Below are 16,277 nucleotides of genomic sequence, written 5' to 3'. Positions count from 1 at the left end.
AGATGAAATTTAATTATATCTGAATTTCTCCCCAAAGATATCATATATAAGCATTGCTTTTATTCATTTTTTATTAAATGAACATAACAGGTAGTGGATTTTCTAGACACCACATCTCAATATATGCCTTGGAAAACAAAGACTGTCTGAACACTGACAAAGCTTGAGTTCCAAAAAGGGGGAACACATCCTGATTAAAAAATACTTAGGGGTTATACACTTTAAAGTTTTAAAGCCCTGAGATAAATGGAAGAGTAGCAGATGTAAAAAACAACAGGGGGCAGATTTTGTATCAAAGCCATAAAAATATACAGCCATTTTAATGGGCAATTATTCTTTGAATTTTTGCTGTGGTTTGAATTTGTATGAGCGTGCCATATGCCTCAAGAAAGGTGTGCCATCAAAATGGATGAATGAATCTACCTCTCATCACTCCTAATCTCTGTACAAACTATCAGGTCATCTGCTATCAAGAGTTTTCCAATGTTTAATCTTGAAGAATTTTAATGCTATACTGTGTTGAAATCAGTTTATAGCTAATTTACTGCAGAGTAGTTTAACTGTTAGAAATGCAGGAAGACACACAAATATTACTCCCATAGTTTAGGAGGATCCCTGTTGAGGAAACATTTCAGAAGTGCTGGACAATAAATTACAAACAAAGAGGTATAATAGGTAACATGCTGAGGAAGGCTAAGCAGAATAATCTATATCATATTATCTGATATTTATGAAACAGAAATATTATGAATTTATCCTGATGTATGCTCTGTAGTGAGTTTTCACTTGACTTTAACAGCAATATGTAATATAACCTGTCATTGTTTAAAAGAGTTATAAAAACTGTGCTAAAGACAATGTATGTAGACCTTTACATTTAAATAAAAATTACAGTGCAAGTAAAAGCTCCATTACTACAGCTTTTAAAATAAAAGGATTTTAAAAATGAATATATGTCTTTAAAGTGTGAAAAGCTCTAGCAAACTAAAAAATAAAAAAATAAAAAAAAATTTCACCTATCCTTTTTGTGAGATGATTATCCCTGGGATCCAATTGTGAATTAACTGAACTCAAAGGAAATTTGCCATGTATGTCAAATATAGGCACAACTGGTCCCTTCTATTTCTTTAATTCAAAATAGAAACAATATATTTATTTTTAAAACAAAAATAGTGGAACAATGATTTCCTTACCATTGTACAGAAATACATGTCAATATTAAATACTGTTGTTTAGGAAAGAATAAATCTGGATTTTCGACAAACAATTTCTTATAGGATGTTCTCATTTGAAATGCATTGAAATGGAAAACAAAAATCTCTAATTAATGTACAAGTCTAATCACCATTCTCCACATGGAAGAGTAATTTTTCACTGTTCATTTGCTCAGTGTAATCTCAAAACTGACATAACAGAAAAGCAATGGCCTATAAATCTGCTCTCATTTGTTTCTTTAATATTCATATTCCATTGAACTACAGCTGCTTGTTGCTGCAGTCTATTACAACATGCAAAACTGTCGATAAAAATATTATGAAAGGAAAGTTGTGTTTCTTCATGGCTCTGTGTGCCATTTATTTTGAAAAAAAATAACAATAAATGACTCATGGATTGTCCCTTATTTTGCTGCACGCTGGGCGATTAGTGATTACCTTGCTGTAAATTGACATGGCACAAGGAAATTGACACAGCTCTGATTAATTAACTTTTTATGTGAGAAAGTTACTTACAAAACACTGCACACTGTAATTGAATCCCTTCACACAACACTACTGCATTAAGTTTCCAAACAAATCCAAATTAGTCCAAAATTTCACATAAATTTTGTGACTTTTTTTTTTTTGTAGTTAAGTGTGCCCTGAAATATTATGTCAATCTTTCTAGAGAGAGCAGGCATTGGCAGCTGGTTTAAGGCACTGTTTTCAGGTTTTTACCTATTGAATCCTCAGATATTTGAAAAAACAAGATTTGAATTTTTTTTCCACACCACATAATCAACATAATCAAATTAACTCAAAAAATATGCATAGCATATTTTAGCAAAAAAGCAACTGCCTATTTAACATGCTTATTCCTATGCTAAATTGTATAAGGATAGTTGGCTGTTCCAACAAAACTTGCTGTTTAATTATCTTTGCCACAAATATGCTTTCAGATCCAATTGGTTTATTATACCAAAAATTACTTGCACAAACTAAACACACATCTAGATTTCTTTATAATTCTTTTAAGTATAAATGGTATTAAAATTTCCCTCCTCCCCCCCCATCTTCTCTAGTGTACAAATAAACAAACTGCCATTGGATTCTACATATATTGACACCACTGTATGTCAGGAATTTATAACCCTTAGAAAAATATGGTGATGCCAAAACATGGACACTGTCTTATCTTTTTGTCTAAACTTTTTTTTTTTTTTTTTTTTTTTTTTTTTGCAGTGAGGATGACTGAGCACTGGAACTGGTTGCCCACAGAGGTTGTGGAATCTCAATCCTTGGAGATGTCCAAAAGCCACCATGTGAGCACGGGCCTTGTCCCCCTGCTCTGGTGGCCCTGTGGGAGCAGGGAGAGGAGCAGATGGACACAGAGGGGCCTCCATACTCAGCCATGCTGTAATTTGGTCGTTCGGTAATTCTATGCTTGTTAGAAACATTTCATTCTTTTACTACCCTGTATGTTTGGCCACCTGAGTCCCTCAGACATCAATGGATTTATCCTAACAAGCAGAAGAAAATGGGGGATATGGAGGAATAAAAAAATGAACAGATAATTGAGATTTTTTTTATTAAGCTACATGATTACACTGACCTACAACTCTGAACAACTGCTGGTCAAATTACTTATGATGTGTTTAATAACTAAATAAGGGCATTGCACAGTTGATGTTACAAAGAATAGTTGACTTTTCACAAAAGAAACTGATAACAAACAAGAAAATGCTCAGTAGGTAAAAACAAAAACAAAGCAGCTAGACCACAAAGGAAAAGATACAGAAGCCACATTTGATCCTAAGTTGAAGAATAATCTTCAAATGTAGATGTTCAAACTGATGAATAATTTCTCTTGTCTTCTTGGTTACTGACATCTAGAAGTTTCAAGCAAATGGAAAATTTCCCCTGTGTTTTCACAAACAGGATTTCTGAGACAAAGTAAAAAGGACATGGTTGTACAAAACTAGATAAAAAATAGCATTACTATAGAGATGAAAAAAATCAGTTGTTTGTTTATTAAAGTCAATTACATGGTGACAAGTTCTGTCTAGATGACACAAGGATTCATTAATAGTGAGGAGATTTGTAAGTTACAGAACTCTGTTATTCCATTAGCATGTTAAAAAAGGGGGAAAAGAAAAGTTTTAATATAGCCTATGATGATTTTCAGAAGGAACTAAATTTAAAATACCATCCAATAAAGTGACATTTTTGATGTTCTATATGTCAGAACTCATATGAGTTTTTGACTGTCCTGTAAATGCATGATTGCTCAGTAGCTTATATATCCAAGCCACTAAAGCTCAATGGAATTAAGCTATAACAAAGAACATTGTCAGAAAATTGCTGTGTTGGGAAAATTCTAAGCAGGAAGTGACAGAAGGAAAAAGTAGATGGCTAACCTAACCCAAGCCACAGTGGAGTAATTGTCACAAAAAAAATAAATAAATAAAAATAAAAAAAAAATTGCAAAGAACCATATAGGCATTAAAAATATGAATACATCATAAATACTTATTATGTATGAAATTCAGCTTGAGGAAGAATTTGGAAGATTGAAACTAGATGAGGTTCCTTCCAAGGTCCCTTCTTACCCTAGCCATTCTATGATTCTAAGAATTCTGTTATATACATGTTTTTAAGAGCCATAACAACTGTTATTAAACTGACAATATAAGGAAGACTGACACTAAAGTCTTTTTTGGAACTAGATGTGACAGAGAAACTTGAAAACCACAAAATTAACAACTGTCCAAGTGACTAACAGAATGACTTGATAAACATAGTCAACTGTGTTTCCCTAGCTACTGAAAATGAAAGGCATCTTTCTAGATCCTTTCTAGATGCAAAGTCAAGCAAACAAGAAATCTGCATATAGGACTCAACACAATGGATATTATGTACAATAACATCATAGATCATGTTCAAAAAAAGGAAAAAAAGTAATTGTCACTGCTTCACTGCATTTTGAGAGGACTAAGTCCTGACAGGTAACCATGAGTACTGCCAAAAGCCAGGCACCATATCTCCATTAACAGGATAACACAATGTCATGTGAGAGTCACAGCTGTCTTTGGTCAAACATGATCTGGATTATTTGAAGCAAAGGACAAAGATACAATCCACGATTAACTATAAAAAGATGTTATAAGCACCCTCCTAGTCATCTTCCCCTACCCAATTGTAGGATGGTGTATAAATTAAAAAAAACGCCAGTGGCATGCAATTCAGTATACACCTCTCTTTATAATACTCTTCATTGTACCACTTCAGACACACTGCATCATCACGACACAGATTAACACTAGAATAAGTAAAAGCAGCAAAGCACTGAAAAAAATAAAATAAAATGAAGGAATTAAATTAAATCCATATTTACAGATGTTGCAGAACAACAATACATCTTACTGATGAATTATTAGTCACCATTTAAAATACTTATAGAGGGTAAAGGGATAGTTATCCTGAAAACAGTTGCAGAAGGGCAATATACCATGATGGAGAATGCAGAAAATGCTATAAACAAGAATTTCAGACATAGCTACCAAAAACAAACAAACAAACAAAAAACAATCAAGAAGATATTAGGTTCACAGCAGAAAAGAAAGCCAATCTGAAACATGGCTGTAATATAACACCAATAAAAACACTTTCAAGAACACATTGACTGCCACATATATTACTTTGCTGACTGGAAGGAACATACACCTGTAAAACAGGCACAGGAAGCAAACTAGATACCAATGCCCACTGAAGTGGTTTTCCTGGCTAATAAAGTAAGCTGTTTTTAAAAGAGGCAAGCAGCAGCCACACAACTACACAGACAAAGAAGGTCAAGATGGGTAGATACAAGCAGATTTTTATCAGGAAGCAGAAGGGTACTCATAGTTTTCATGGAGGTTCAGAAAAATTTATTTTTCACTTCAGCCTAGAGATCTGCATAAGTTTCACCTTACCTATTGGCAGTGGTTAATAGATGTCCGTTAATAAGTATTGTGACATATCTTACCAGAAAGGGGAATGAAGCACTTAAAGCAGTCATGGGAAACTCTTGAGAAGTATAATTTTGTTTTAGAAACACAACCGTATCTGACTAACTGATGACGTATTGGTGATACTGTTCAAAGAATTAAGGATAACCACAATCCTTCTGTACTGTCTTTTAACAATTCTTTTACGATTCTCAGAAAATGAGGAAACTATTACCATGTACATTGAAAGTTTATATAACTAACCTTTCCTCCTACTGGCAACTGCGCACGTGCACAATACCCATTGTGATTTGTTTTCTGGATAAAAGGGCCTAATAGAATCTCTCCTGATCTACTACAAAGTTCATTATAACTCTTTATAGTAAATTATTTTTTTTGTAATTACCTGTTTTCATATTTTAAAATATATTTATTATACACAGCTACACTTCTTGCAACATTTAACAGGAAACTGAGTATAGATGTGAACTTTTATTAGCAGTACAGAGAAGATACCTCTCTAACTTTGCACAGTACCTATTTGGCATGTGAATGGTACATGTTTAAAGTGTTAATGAATTCCACAGTTAAAGCAAGTCAACAAGACTTCTTTGTTTTCTTTATTTTTAGTTCCTTCTTGCACATTTCAGTGATGTGCTTCACAGACTTTTGCATGAATATTTTTCAGTAAATACTAACCAATTTTTCAACTGATGGCTTACATTCAATTTATTTTATTTTATTTTTTTTTTTTAACAGGTTACTCTCAAATTCACGCAGCTTACATACATGTAAATGAAACTCCTTTCAAAAGAAAGGAATTGTTTTCCTATAGCAAAGCTAGAAGTATCTGGATAAATAGCCTTCAAGCTACTAAAACATTTAATTTTGAAATATAAAAGGCCTTATAGAAACAACCCAAATTGTGTTATATTGATGATGTTAAAAGTAAATAAAATCATTAAGACTTTACAATCTGATTAGAAAACTTTACAAGTGACATAAGTAGATCACTGCAGCCTATCTCCACTACAGCACAAATGTTGAGTTTCACAATCATAAGGGTCCTTTTTGCTAAACAGAAACTGCTTGAAAAAGGTTTGCAAAATCAAAGTGCCATAGAAAACTGTCTAATAATATGACATAATTTACTTGATTTTTAAATCAAGTGAATATATTTTGGAATAACTCCATTCCAAATCAGCATTTTAAAAATTGTAAATCTAATCTGAGAAGATAAACAGGACTTTCAGAACAAAGAAACAACAACCTTGTTCTCATTACAGAGAATGAATATCATATATGCCAACTAAGGTCAACTGAAACTCAAATGTAGTGTTCAAAAGCATTTTGGTATTTTTATCTTTTTTTTTGTTGTTGTTGTTGTTGTTTTTTTTCCTGAAATTGTTTATATGTGCAACCTGTTGATTTCTAGTAGAAGACTGTAACTCTTATATTCAATAAAAATTTCTTAGTATAGCTGCTCCTCCAACCCTGCCTGAGTATGTCATTCCTTCACCATTTTTCCTTAAAGTCCCTTCTCAAAAATAACTTTTTAAAAAATGCCTTTCCCACCTTAGCCCTCTCCTCATGTAAGTGTTGTAATTTCATGACTGGAAATCTTTATTCCCTTAAAATAAATCAGTAAATAACAAAAACAAAAACAAACAAAAAAAATCCAAGAAAAAAAAAATCACTGAATCAGTTAAGTATGCTAAGCATGTATGCTCAAAATGTCTGAATTCAGAGTCATTTATTCTTTCCCCAGGTCCTCTGTTTTAGCTGGCTACCTAGGTCATCAGATTTTGATAACAGAAACCATTGTTTCCATGCTTGTCTCTTAAGAAAATTTTTGGCATTAAAAAAGCTACTAGTAATTTTAACATGTCTCCTTTGCTTTAAGTTCTTGAAGTTTGCCTTAAGGGGGAGGGACAAGAAAAGCCCCTGTAAAAAGTAAATTTCACTTTCTTAAGATATCTTCTTATTATTGATATCTCATTTGTTAAAATTTTCATACAAACTCACTAAGCAGTATTTTGAGGACCATGAGGACCAGGAAGGGTACTTTTAACATTATTCCCGGGCTACTACTAGGAGATTCTTTCTCTTCAATTAAAAAAAAATAAATCTATTATTAATTCAGGAAGCACTTTGTTGGCTTATTCACATAACTCATTTGCAAAGGTACTCAACTTTTTTTTTTCTTTTTTTCTTTTTTTTTTTTACAATAGGCAATTAAAAGTTGACAAAACCAGAAAAATATGTAAATACAATCTACTGATATATATATATATATATATATATTAATTATAATGAATTGACCTGCCATTCCATTTTAAACTAAGAGAAAACAGAGCAATTAAAAATTCAGTTTGCAAAAATCTTTTTACATTTAATTTGCAAATAATACAACATCGGCAAGTTATATCATATGATTGCCCAATCAATTCAACTAAGACAAACTTACTAAACAATTGCTCCTCTATCAACAATAAAATCTCAACAAATAAATTAATAGAAACCATAACAATGATATCACAACAATTTAATAATTGATGTCATTACCATAAAGTACATGCCCATTTAGATAAAATATGGTCTCTTATGTCTTACATGCAAAACCCAGAAATGGATGTACCAACTGCCAGGAGCACCTAAGGTTTGGTTGCTTGGAGTCTCAAGATAATATCATAACAGGGTCATCATTACAATTCTATGTTCACGTAATTAGATGGGAACAGATTAAACCTGAAAAAATCAACTGAATGGAATATTTCCACTAATGATTCTGCTCAAAAGTGCATTTTAAATGACCTTTTGAAAATTTATGTTTTCCTCATGTAATCTTTTGGTACGGGAAATATCCCAGAATGTAATATAAATGTCAGTCTATTGGTAATTCCTCAGTAAAATAAAACCTGGAATGCTTTTAGTGAAATAGAAAAAAAAAAAAAAGAAAATAGTTTAACAGAGCATTTTTTTTTTTTAACTAATTCACAAATATTTCATAAGCCAAGTAACTTACTTTTAAGTGAAGATATTCAAAAGAAATATTGAATAGACTAGTTTACTTAATTGTCATTTCTACAGAACAATGAATCCTCAAATAATCTAAATCCTTCTGTTGGATATGGTGTTCATACTTGGTATTTATGATTTTCCTCATCTATTCCATGCATATCAACAAAGTCCTGAACTATCCACTGGAACCATCCTTCACCTATGAAACAAAATACTCACAGGAAAAAAAAAAAAGAAAAAAGAAAAAAGTTTATATATCTTTTTAAAAGCAAATGAATTTATCATATATGCGTTGATAAGTCTTTTAAATACAGAACATATATTTATAAAAGCAAAATTCCCATAATTTAATGTAATTTATCCTTTAAGATTCTGCTCTAGATTTTCATTCTCTACTGGCACCTAATGAATAAGTCTGAATCGGGAGGATTATTAGGATAATTTTGGAACATTTAGGAATTTTTCTCATTTGCTTTAAAAGAACTTAAACATTAAAAATATTTCTTGTCAAAAATATTAGAGGAGCCAAGGTTTCTAGGGAATTTTCTGAAAGAACTGCCTTCCCACCTTTCAAAAACATCTCATCTTTGCCTTGTTGTTTTCTAGTTGCTTATAAGCTAAAATCCCAGGGTAACATAGTTTATTGTTTTAGTATCTGTCTGACGCAAAGAAAAAGTATTCTCTGGTGAGTGCTTATCTGTCATATGTATTTCTGTGAAAGGAATATCAAGACAAATAAGATGTTCTAGGGCATATCATGGGATTATGAATTTAGCACTGACTGAATTCTGTTTAAAAATAATTGAAAAGATAAATACAAAAAAAAATATCTGCACTGATATTTTGAGGATGGAAATCTGAAGAGCATTCAATTTAAAATATTTTAATTATAAAAACGCTAGAAAATATTTTAGTATGGCTAGAGAATAAATACCCAAATTCATAAATGGAACAAGCAAAATAAGAGGAAAAATATTTTTAACTGAAACAGTTAAAACAGAATTCTAATGATACAAAGGACGTTGAACTTACTTTGTATTAATTAAACTCAATGTAATGCCATTCATACAGAAGTGAATAACCAGTGATCTGGAAATTCATTTAGACCATTAGGTTAATTACAGAAACTGATGGAACTTTCATCAGACAATTACAATTAAAGAAAGAGAACAATGTGGGACAGATTTATAAGCATTTGTACCTCCTCCTTCCTGTATTGCTGTATTCTACTACAAATTCTCATAAAATTGTAATAAATACATGAACTAAAAAATAGGTCAGCAACTTCATTTGCCCTTGAGTGTGATAAAATAGAATAAATGAATATCTGTGTTTTCATTTTTTTTCTTTTCTTTTTTTTTTTTTTTTAATTCTGTCATTATATGACAGAATTTTTAATTCTGTCATTATATATGAAAAAAATATTTTTAATTAAATTAAAAAAAAAGAAAATTTATAGAAAAGAGCATGTATATTTTGGTGCCTATAAGCATGAAAAAACTGTAATATTTAGAAAATGTAACCTAAGACTGACTCCAGTTTAAATTGTATTCTTATTGAATTTGAGGCAGAAATCTCTTCTATGGGCATGCAAAACATTTGGGAAATACAGGCACTCATCTGTGAATCATAAAGGCATACAGCAATTTATTATTTTACCATATGTCAGCTGTTCAGTGCAGTGAACGGTCCTGGAATACATACTCAGAAAAATATACTAGCAGAATTGTAGAATCATAGAATCCATATTGTATTCTATATGATTCCATGATTCTATGAATGGTCCTATAATACATGTAATACATGCTCAGAAAAAAATACTAGTAGTTACTGTAGTAACTACTGACTCAGGTGTCTTTATTTTTACTTGGACCTAAAATAAAGCCTAAAGGTTACAAAGATCAACATTTTGATTTAGAGAGTGAAAAAAATTTAGCTTTCATTGAACTTTTATTAGCATTTGTAATTCTCTCTGTCATTGCTTTCCATGGAATCTGAGTATGCACAACTGTAAACTTTTGAAAAATCTGATGCACAGTTGTTGGCTGGCTTCTTTTACCAGCTAGTGCTTAGTGAGCTGGAGGACGTTGATCAACTACAAAGTTTTCTACTAGCAGATGCATCTCCTTCTCATTAAAGGGTATTATCCAGCAAACAGAGACAGACTATTCAGAGGGGCACCCAGATGGAAGACAAGAGACAACCACCATAACTTGAAAGAAGAGAAAATTCCACTGGATACTAGTCAAAAGTTTTTCACTGCTAGGACACTCAAGCATTGAAACAGATGACCCAGAAAGGTTGTGCAGTCACCATCATTAGAGGTGCCCTGAGCAACCTGGTCCTTCCAACCTGAATAATTCTATAATACTGCGAATTCATGTCTTCCTTGTTTCCCATTTTAGTTTTGAGCACTAAGTAATTAATGAGGAAAAAAGACACTTAAGAGTTTCTAAAAGTCCTTGCATAAAATCAGATTAGTATTTATGCCTTTTCTCTCTCTCTCTCTTTTTTTTTTTTTTTTAATCACACTTAACCAGCTATACTATTGTCTTTTACTGAGCAGCAATACAGTCAAGAAGTTAAATGAGAAATAAATCTAGACAAATATAGAAAACAAATATTTTACCACTATGTTTCCATCATTCATTCTGTATAGAATATAATTCAGGAACAAAACACATACAAACAAGTTAAAGATAATAACATTGCTAAAAATGAGGACTATCCTCTTCCAAATATTTGAAAATTCCACAATGCCATAGCATTTAATGAAATCCAAACTTTTCAGCTTTGAAAATCTCAGCTTCCATCCAAATGATTATGAATTTAAAACCTGTTAATACTTTTATTGTAAGTTGTTCTGAAATATTATACAGTTACAATCCTACCAATAACAGAATAAACGATTAAAAAATTATTCAAAGATGAAGGCTACGATTCTGTTGTCTACATGGAATAGTAATAGCAAAAATATTAATCTCTTAGATGTTAATATTGATTTATCAGTTTATTCATTTCAATATTAAAAATGTTCATCAAAAATAACATTGTCCAAAAGAACATCATTAAAATACCAGAAGAAGGAAAATGAGACAAAGTTCAAGGTTAATTCCCATCCAATTCCTATAGAAAATGAGCTATTTTACATCTTTACTGAAAAATTCTTAATAAGGAGAAATTAATAAAATAATTACAATCATTAGTAATTGTAATAATTTCATTAGTAAGAGTTGTGAACCTGTGGGGACAACTACATTTTGGCAATATGAAATGCTATACATAAAAACAGAAATCATGACTTGCTGACACACAAATTCAACAAAGTGCAGTAACTTCTACTGCAAGGACTACTGGCAATCTCTATTATGAAACCGTATATTACACATTGCCCAGTGGGATGCTGATAGGCAAAGTCTGTTTACTTGTATGTTTGGCATAATTGAAAATAAACAGGTATTTGTTAGGATCTCATTATTCAAGGAGCATGACTGCAAATAGATTTTCCAAAGGGATTGACCCATGAGAAATAATATAAACAGTGAAGTACAGAGCTTAGCTAGCTATTACAATGGCTATGTAGAGATTTAATAAAATTGGATATATTGTAAGATGTAAACAGCCCCAGAAATAAATTTGCTAGGCTATAACACAGGGAGATAATGGCAACAAGATGAACTTAAGAAAGGCTTTATTTGGAGTACATTACAGAAAATAAAAAACAAACACTGCCCCTCTCCTGCCAAAGAAGTTCCTTAACAGTGAAATGAATGGAATGTTTGTATAGTTTTCTAAAAATAGAATCTCAGATGCATGAGATATTTCAGTCAAAAAGGTGCACTGAAAGGTACACTAAAAATGTTCTGTACGGAAGAATCCCCTATTGATCTATACAGTATTTCATAGTAACAAAGTAAGTAGTGTAGGGATCTCTGTAACTACAATGACAAAAAAAAATAATGTTTGGGAAAGGTGACAGTACAAACTATTCCTGCAGTATTTGGAAGCAAATGCAGATTTAATTGATAACTTCAGTTCCAATTTAAAACACTTAATGTATTTTCTTTTTTAATATGTATTTGTAGACTCCTGATTTGAAAGTAGATCCTGTATCTATAGTTTAAAAGCAGCAGTTCTATGGATGACATTGTTCCTAGCCTTTGACATAAGAGTTATATCACTGTAGAGATGATCACTTTTGAACTCCTTTTCCTCATTTCTGGTTTTAATTAGTCAAAGAAATTAATTATTTTAGAAGTCTTTAGTACCTTGAAAGAGAAGAATTTGCATTCTACAGTGAATACAATCTTCCTAAAGAGCACATACCATAATGTTGTTAAATCAGACAATTTATAATATTTTATTTACAGAGAACTGCTAGGAACTCATAGCAAATACTGCTGTTCATTTTAATTCATCAAGAAAAAAATATCTATGCTGCAACAAGGAGAAGACATTCTAGTTGATTTGTAATCAGCAATTTTTGTTTCAATGGATCATTTCAACAGGCACTACATGAAAAACAAAACAAAACAAAACAAAACACAGTGATTTTCTCATCTTTGGCTACTTGCAGTGTTGTACCTATTAATAAACATAATTATTACTATTTCATTTGCCTCTTCATCTGACTACATTTCTGAATGGGCATCAGTGGCACCATCAGTACAATATGAAACATTTTCAGCAATTAGTTCCACTTCTGCTTCAGAATTTTAGAGGAGACCAAGGTTTTGTACAGGAAAGCAGCTGATGGCCACAATCATTAGTAATTGTAATAATTACAATAATTTCATTACTTCTCAATAGTTTCAGATTCTCTTTGCTGTTTTTATTAGTGCACCTTCTTATAATTCAAAATATTCATTTTGCACAAATTTTTCTTTTTCTTTTTTGAAAATAAAGAAATAAAACACAACCTATTCACATCTATTTACTTCCTTGACCCAAACAAGTGGTAGCATGTTATGAGACTTCTTGTTTATTAAATCAAAGTTGTGACCAGGAAGGAAAAAGAAACACAACTTCATCTTCTACAGAAAACACAGAGTATACAACATTACTGGAAAAATAAATCAAAACAGTTTTACTGTAGACCTTTTGACCAGTGCAGTGTAGAACAGGCCTTTTATTATTTTAAATAAAATACAGTTTGCGAATAAAGATGCAAGTAAAATGAATTACCTGAATTATCTGTTAACATTACTTACCACATTTACCTTAACAAAAGCTATTGCAAAAATTGACAATTTTATGGGGCTTTATTCACATTAATGTGCTTTTTTTTTTTCACAAAACAGAAAAAAAAATAGCCATAACACTAGCTTACTTGTGGATGTGTATACTAGTGAACTGGGGGCACTGTACACGGGAGATCCCTCCTGGTTTGCCTGGCACAGCAGCACCCTGCCTACAAGAAAGAGAGAGAGAGTGGTATCTGGTTTTGGAACACTTCAACTAAACCTCAGTTTTTATCTTAAAACAGAAATAAAGCCATAACTGAAGCAGTGTAGTGAAGGGGCCCTTTATGTCCTTTGACTTCAAAACAAAAAGAGCCCCCAGTAAACACATATAATTGTACATTGAAAAAAGCAAAACACAGACATCCCCCGAAATCCAAATACTCTTTTTATCACATGGGCAAGCTGGTGTAAACTCTGAGCATCTACAGCATGCACCAGTCCCTCACCCCGCTGCAGGTGCTCTCTCCCTCTCTGCCCTGCATCTCTGGAGCAGAAGCTGCCTAATTAGCTAATTAGCTTGTGCAAAGCTCCTACTCCCATCACCTAGCCACTAAATTCTCATCTCTCTAACTTCAGCTGAAATGAGAGACTACTTAAGCAAACACAGCAGAGAAATCAGAACACAAAGCTTACATATACAGATATTAGGTCAAGTACGATCTGAGTTACATTGCTTAAATTAACACTGATGTGAGAGAAATCACACCATTATTAGTACATTAGTACATTATTAGTATTTTTTGCTTGAATGAGAAATACGTAAGCATATATTATGTTCCACTATATGAGGATTAAAAAACAAACAAAATAAATTAAACCATCAACCCCCCCCCCCAAATAAAAGTAAAAATAATTTTAAACAGTGCTTAACATTTTTCATTTTTAAGAAATCACTGAAGTTTAGGATTGTTTCCTGTTGGTTTTTTTGTTTTTTTTTTTTAATTTAATAAATGTAAATCCAATGCCTTACTGCTTCATCCTCTTTCTTTGTAGTTATATTTTAACATTCTTAGATGAATACAGATTTTACATTGAACAGAGGGAGAAACAGCTATACTTTTACACTAGGGAAAAACCTTCTCCACTTTAGGAATGCAGTCCACCAGGAAGAGCAGGCTGTGACACGTATGTTTTTGCAAATATACGTGTATGTACAATTGTATACACACATACAACATATATATACACTGACATACTTCAAGTTGTCAGAATTTATGAATCACAGATTTTGAAATATATTTACCTGAAAATTTGTGAGACATTAACAGAAGACATGTATTGCCTTATAAGCAAAGTAACTCAACAGAACCAAATCAAACAAAAATTTGGAAGGATGTTATGTTAATTATGTTAATGGAAGGATTGTAATGTTAATTACAAATGGTAGGCATGATTTCCATACAAAATTTGCCTATCTAACGAGAGCAATCCTCAATTTACATGTAGTTAACACACCTGAGTTATTTCAAAAAAAAAAAAAAAAAAGTTTTGTTTTGTTTTGTTTTAAGAAAATCTCTATCATTAACCATTTCTTTAATTATCAGCTGTCAGTTGAGGTGGAAATATAGCAAATACTGAAAGAAAATAACTATTGTAATTTATACAATTTATACAATTTTGCTAAGAGCTGGAAATCTCATGAAATATTGTGCTTCCAAACTTCTCAGTCCATCGCATATCCTTCATTAATGGGCTTTGGCAATGCTTGATTTTATTTTCAGCCATCCGCTATTAATCAAAAAGGTAAAACAAGTTTTTAGTTTGTTTCTTGTTGGGTGGGGGTTGTTTTTCTTTTGATTGGTTGTTTTTTAACTTAAGACAGATCTGTCTATATTTCTGGAAGCTCTTAAATAAAGGAAATTCAGATACCAATGGCAAGCATCATTTTCAGGATAGTAGATAAACAATAGGATCCATCAACAAACTTGACAGTAGGAATATGTACATTGGAATGTGGATGTCTTTAAAACCATATAGATGCTTCAAAATTTTTGCAACTACAGAAGCCTGAAAATGTAAGATGATGGTATAAATGAGTTCATCCAGCTGAGTGAAATAAGAAAAGGAATTATTAAAAACAGTACTTTTCATCAGGTTTTATGAATAAATTATGTATAACTTCATGTATACTTGGTAAATACATAAAACTAAAGGTTTTCAAAAATTGAAGATTATAGTTAATCAACATAAATACTAGATATTTTTCCATGGTATGCTGCTAGAGATTTTACTAATTTTTGCAGTTAAAATCCTTATTACAGTTTTTCTGATTTCATCTCACACAAGTTTTGTTACTCTAGTCTTCTTATTTCTAATGAAAGTACTTCAAAAGGGATGCTCTTTGAATCCATATGATTACAGTGATTCAGTTTGATTCAGTGATTCCATATGATTCAGTTTGTTGCATAGAGCTTTCTAATGGCATTTTGACATTCTGCCTTTGAATTTGTACATAAAATTAACATCTAAATCACTATTACTAGATATTTGGGGAAAATATGGAACTTTCTAATTTTTGTAAGAAAAGGTTTCTTCTGAAACTCATTTTGTTATTAAAAATATTTAAATTGTAATTAGTAGAACTGGGTAAAGATTGAACTATTTTCAGTGAACGCTTCTGTAAAATGCTCCGAATATTAAAACAATCTTTAAATTCCCTAATGGAAAAAAAATATATATATTATTTTCCACCTGGAATGCTAAACTGTACCATGATAGAATAAAGATTTTTTTTAAGACGTTTTTAATATAAAGTGATTAATATTTCTCTTCAAACTGTAATTTAATAATATCATGAATCTGAGGAGCTTCAAAAAATTACAGTCATGCAA

General features: G+C 31.6%; 1 protein-coding gene across 3 annotated transcripts in view; it reads right to left on the bottom strand.

Annotated features, from left to right (window-relative positions):
- RBFOX1 (RNA binding fox-1 homolog 1) overlaps positions 1 to 16,277 on the bottom strand; it is a gene marked incomplete at its 5' end in the record, with an annotated part of 284,813 nt that overhangs the window by 59,301 nt on the left and 209,235 nt on the right. For 2 of the 3 annotated variants that reach the window (XM_082772575.1, XM_082772576.1), the window contains one exon: positions 13,533 to 13,613. The exons of the other annotated variant lie outside the window; for it this stretch is intronic. In XM_082772575.1, coding sequence (XP_082628701.1) covers positions 13,533 to 13,613 — 81 coding nt within the window. The remainder of the gene's footprint in view (positions 1 to 13,532; positions 13,614 to 16,277) is intronic. 3 annotated transcript variants of the gene reach the window in all.

The sequence above is a fragment of the Aythya marila genome, assembly GCF_965140915.1.
Source record: "Aythya marila genome assembly, chromosome: 15".
In the NCBI taxonomy this organism is placed as follows: Eukaryota; Metazoa; Chordata; class Aves; order Anseriformes; family Anatidae; genus Aythya; species Aythya marila.
The sequence above is the reverse complement of the archived record's forward strand: the minus strand, read 5'-3'. Positions and strand labels throughout refer to the sequence as shown.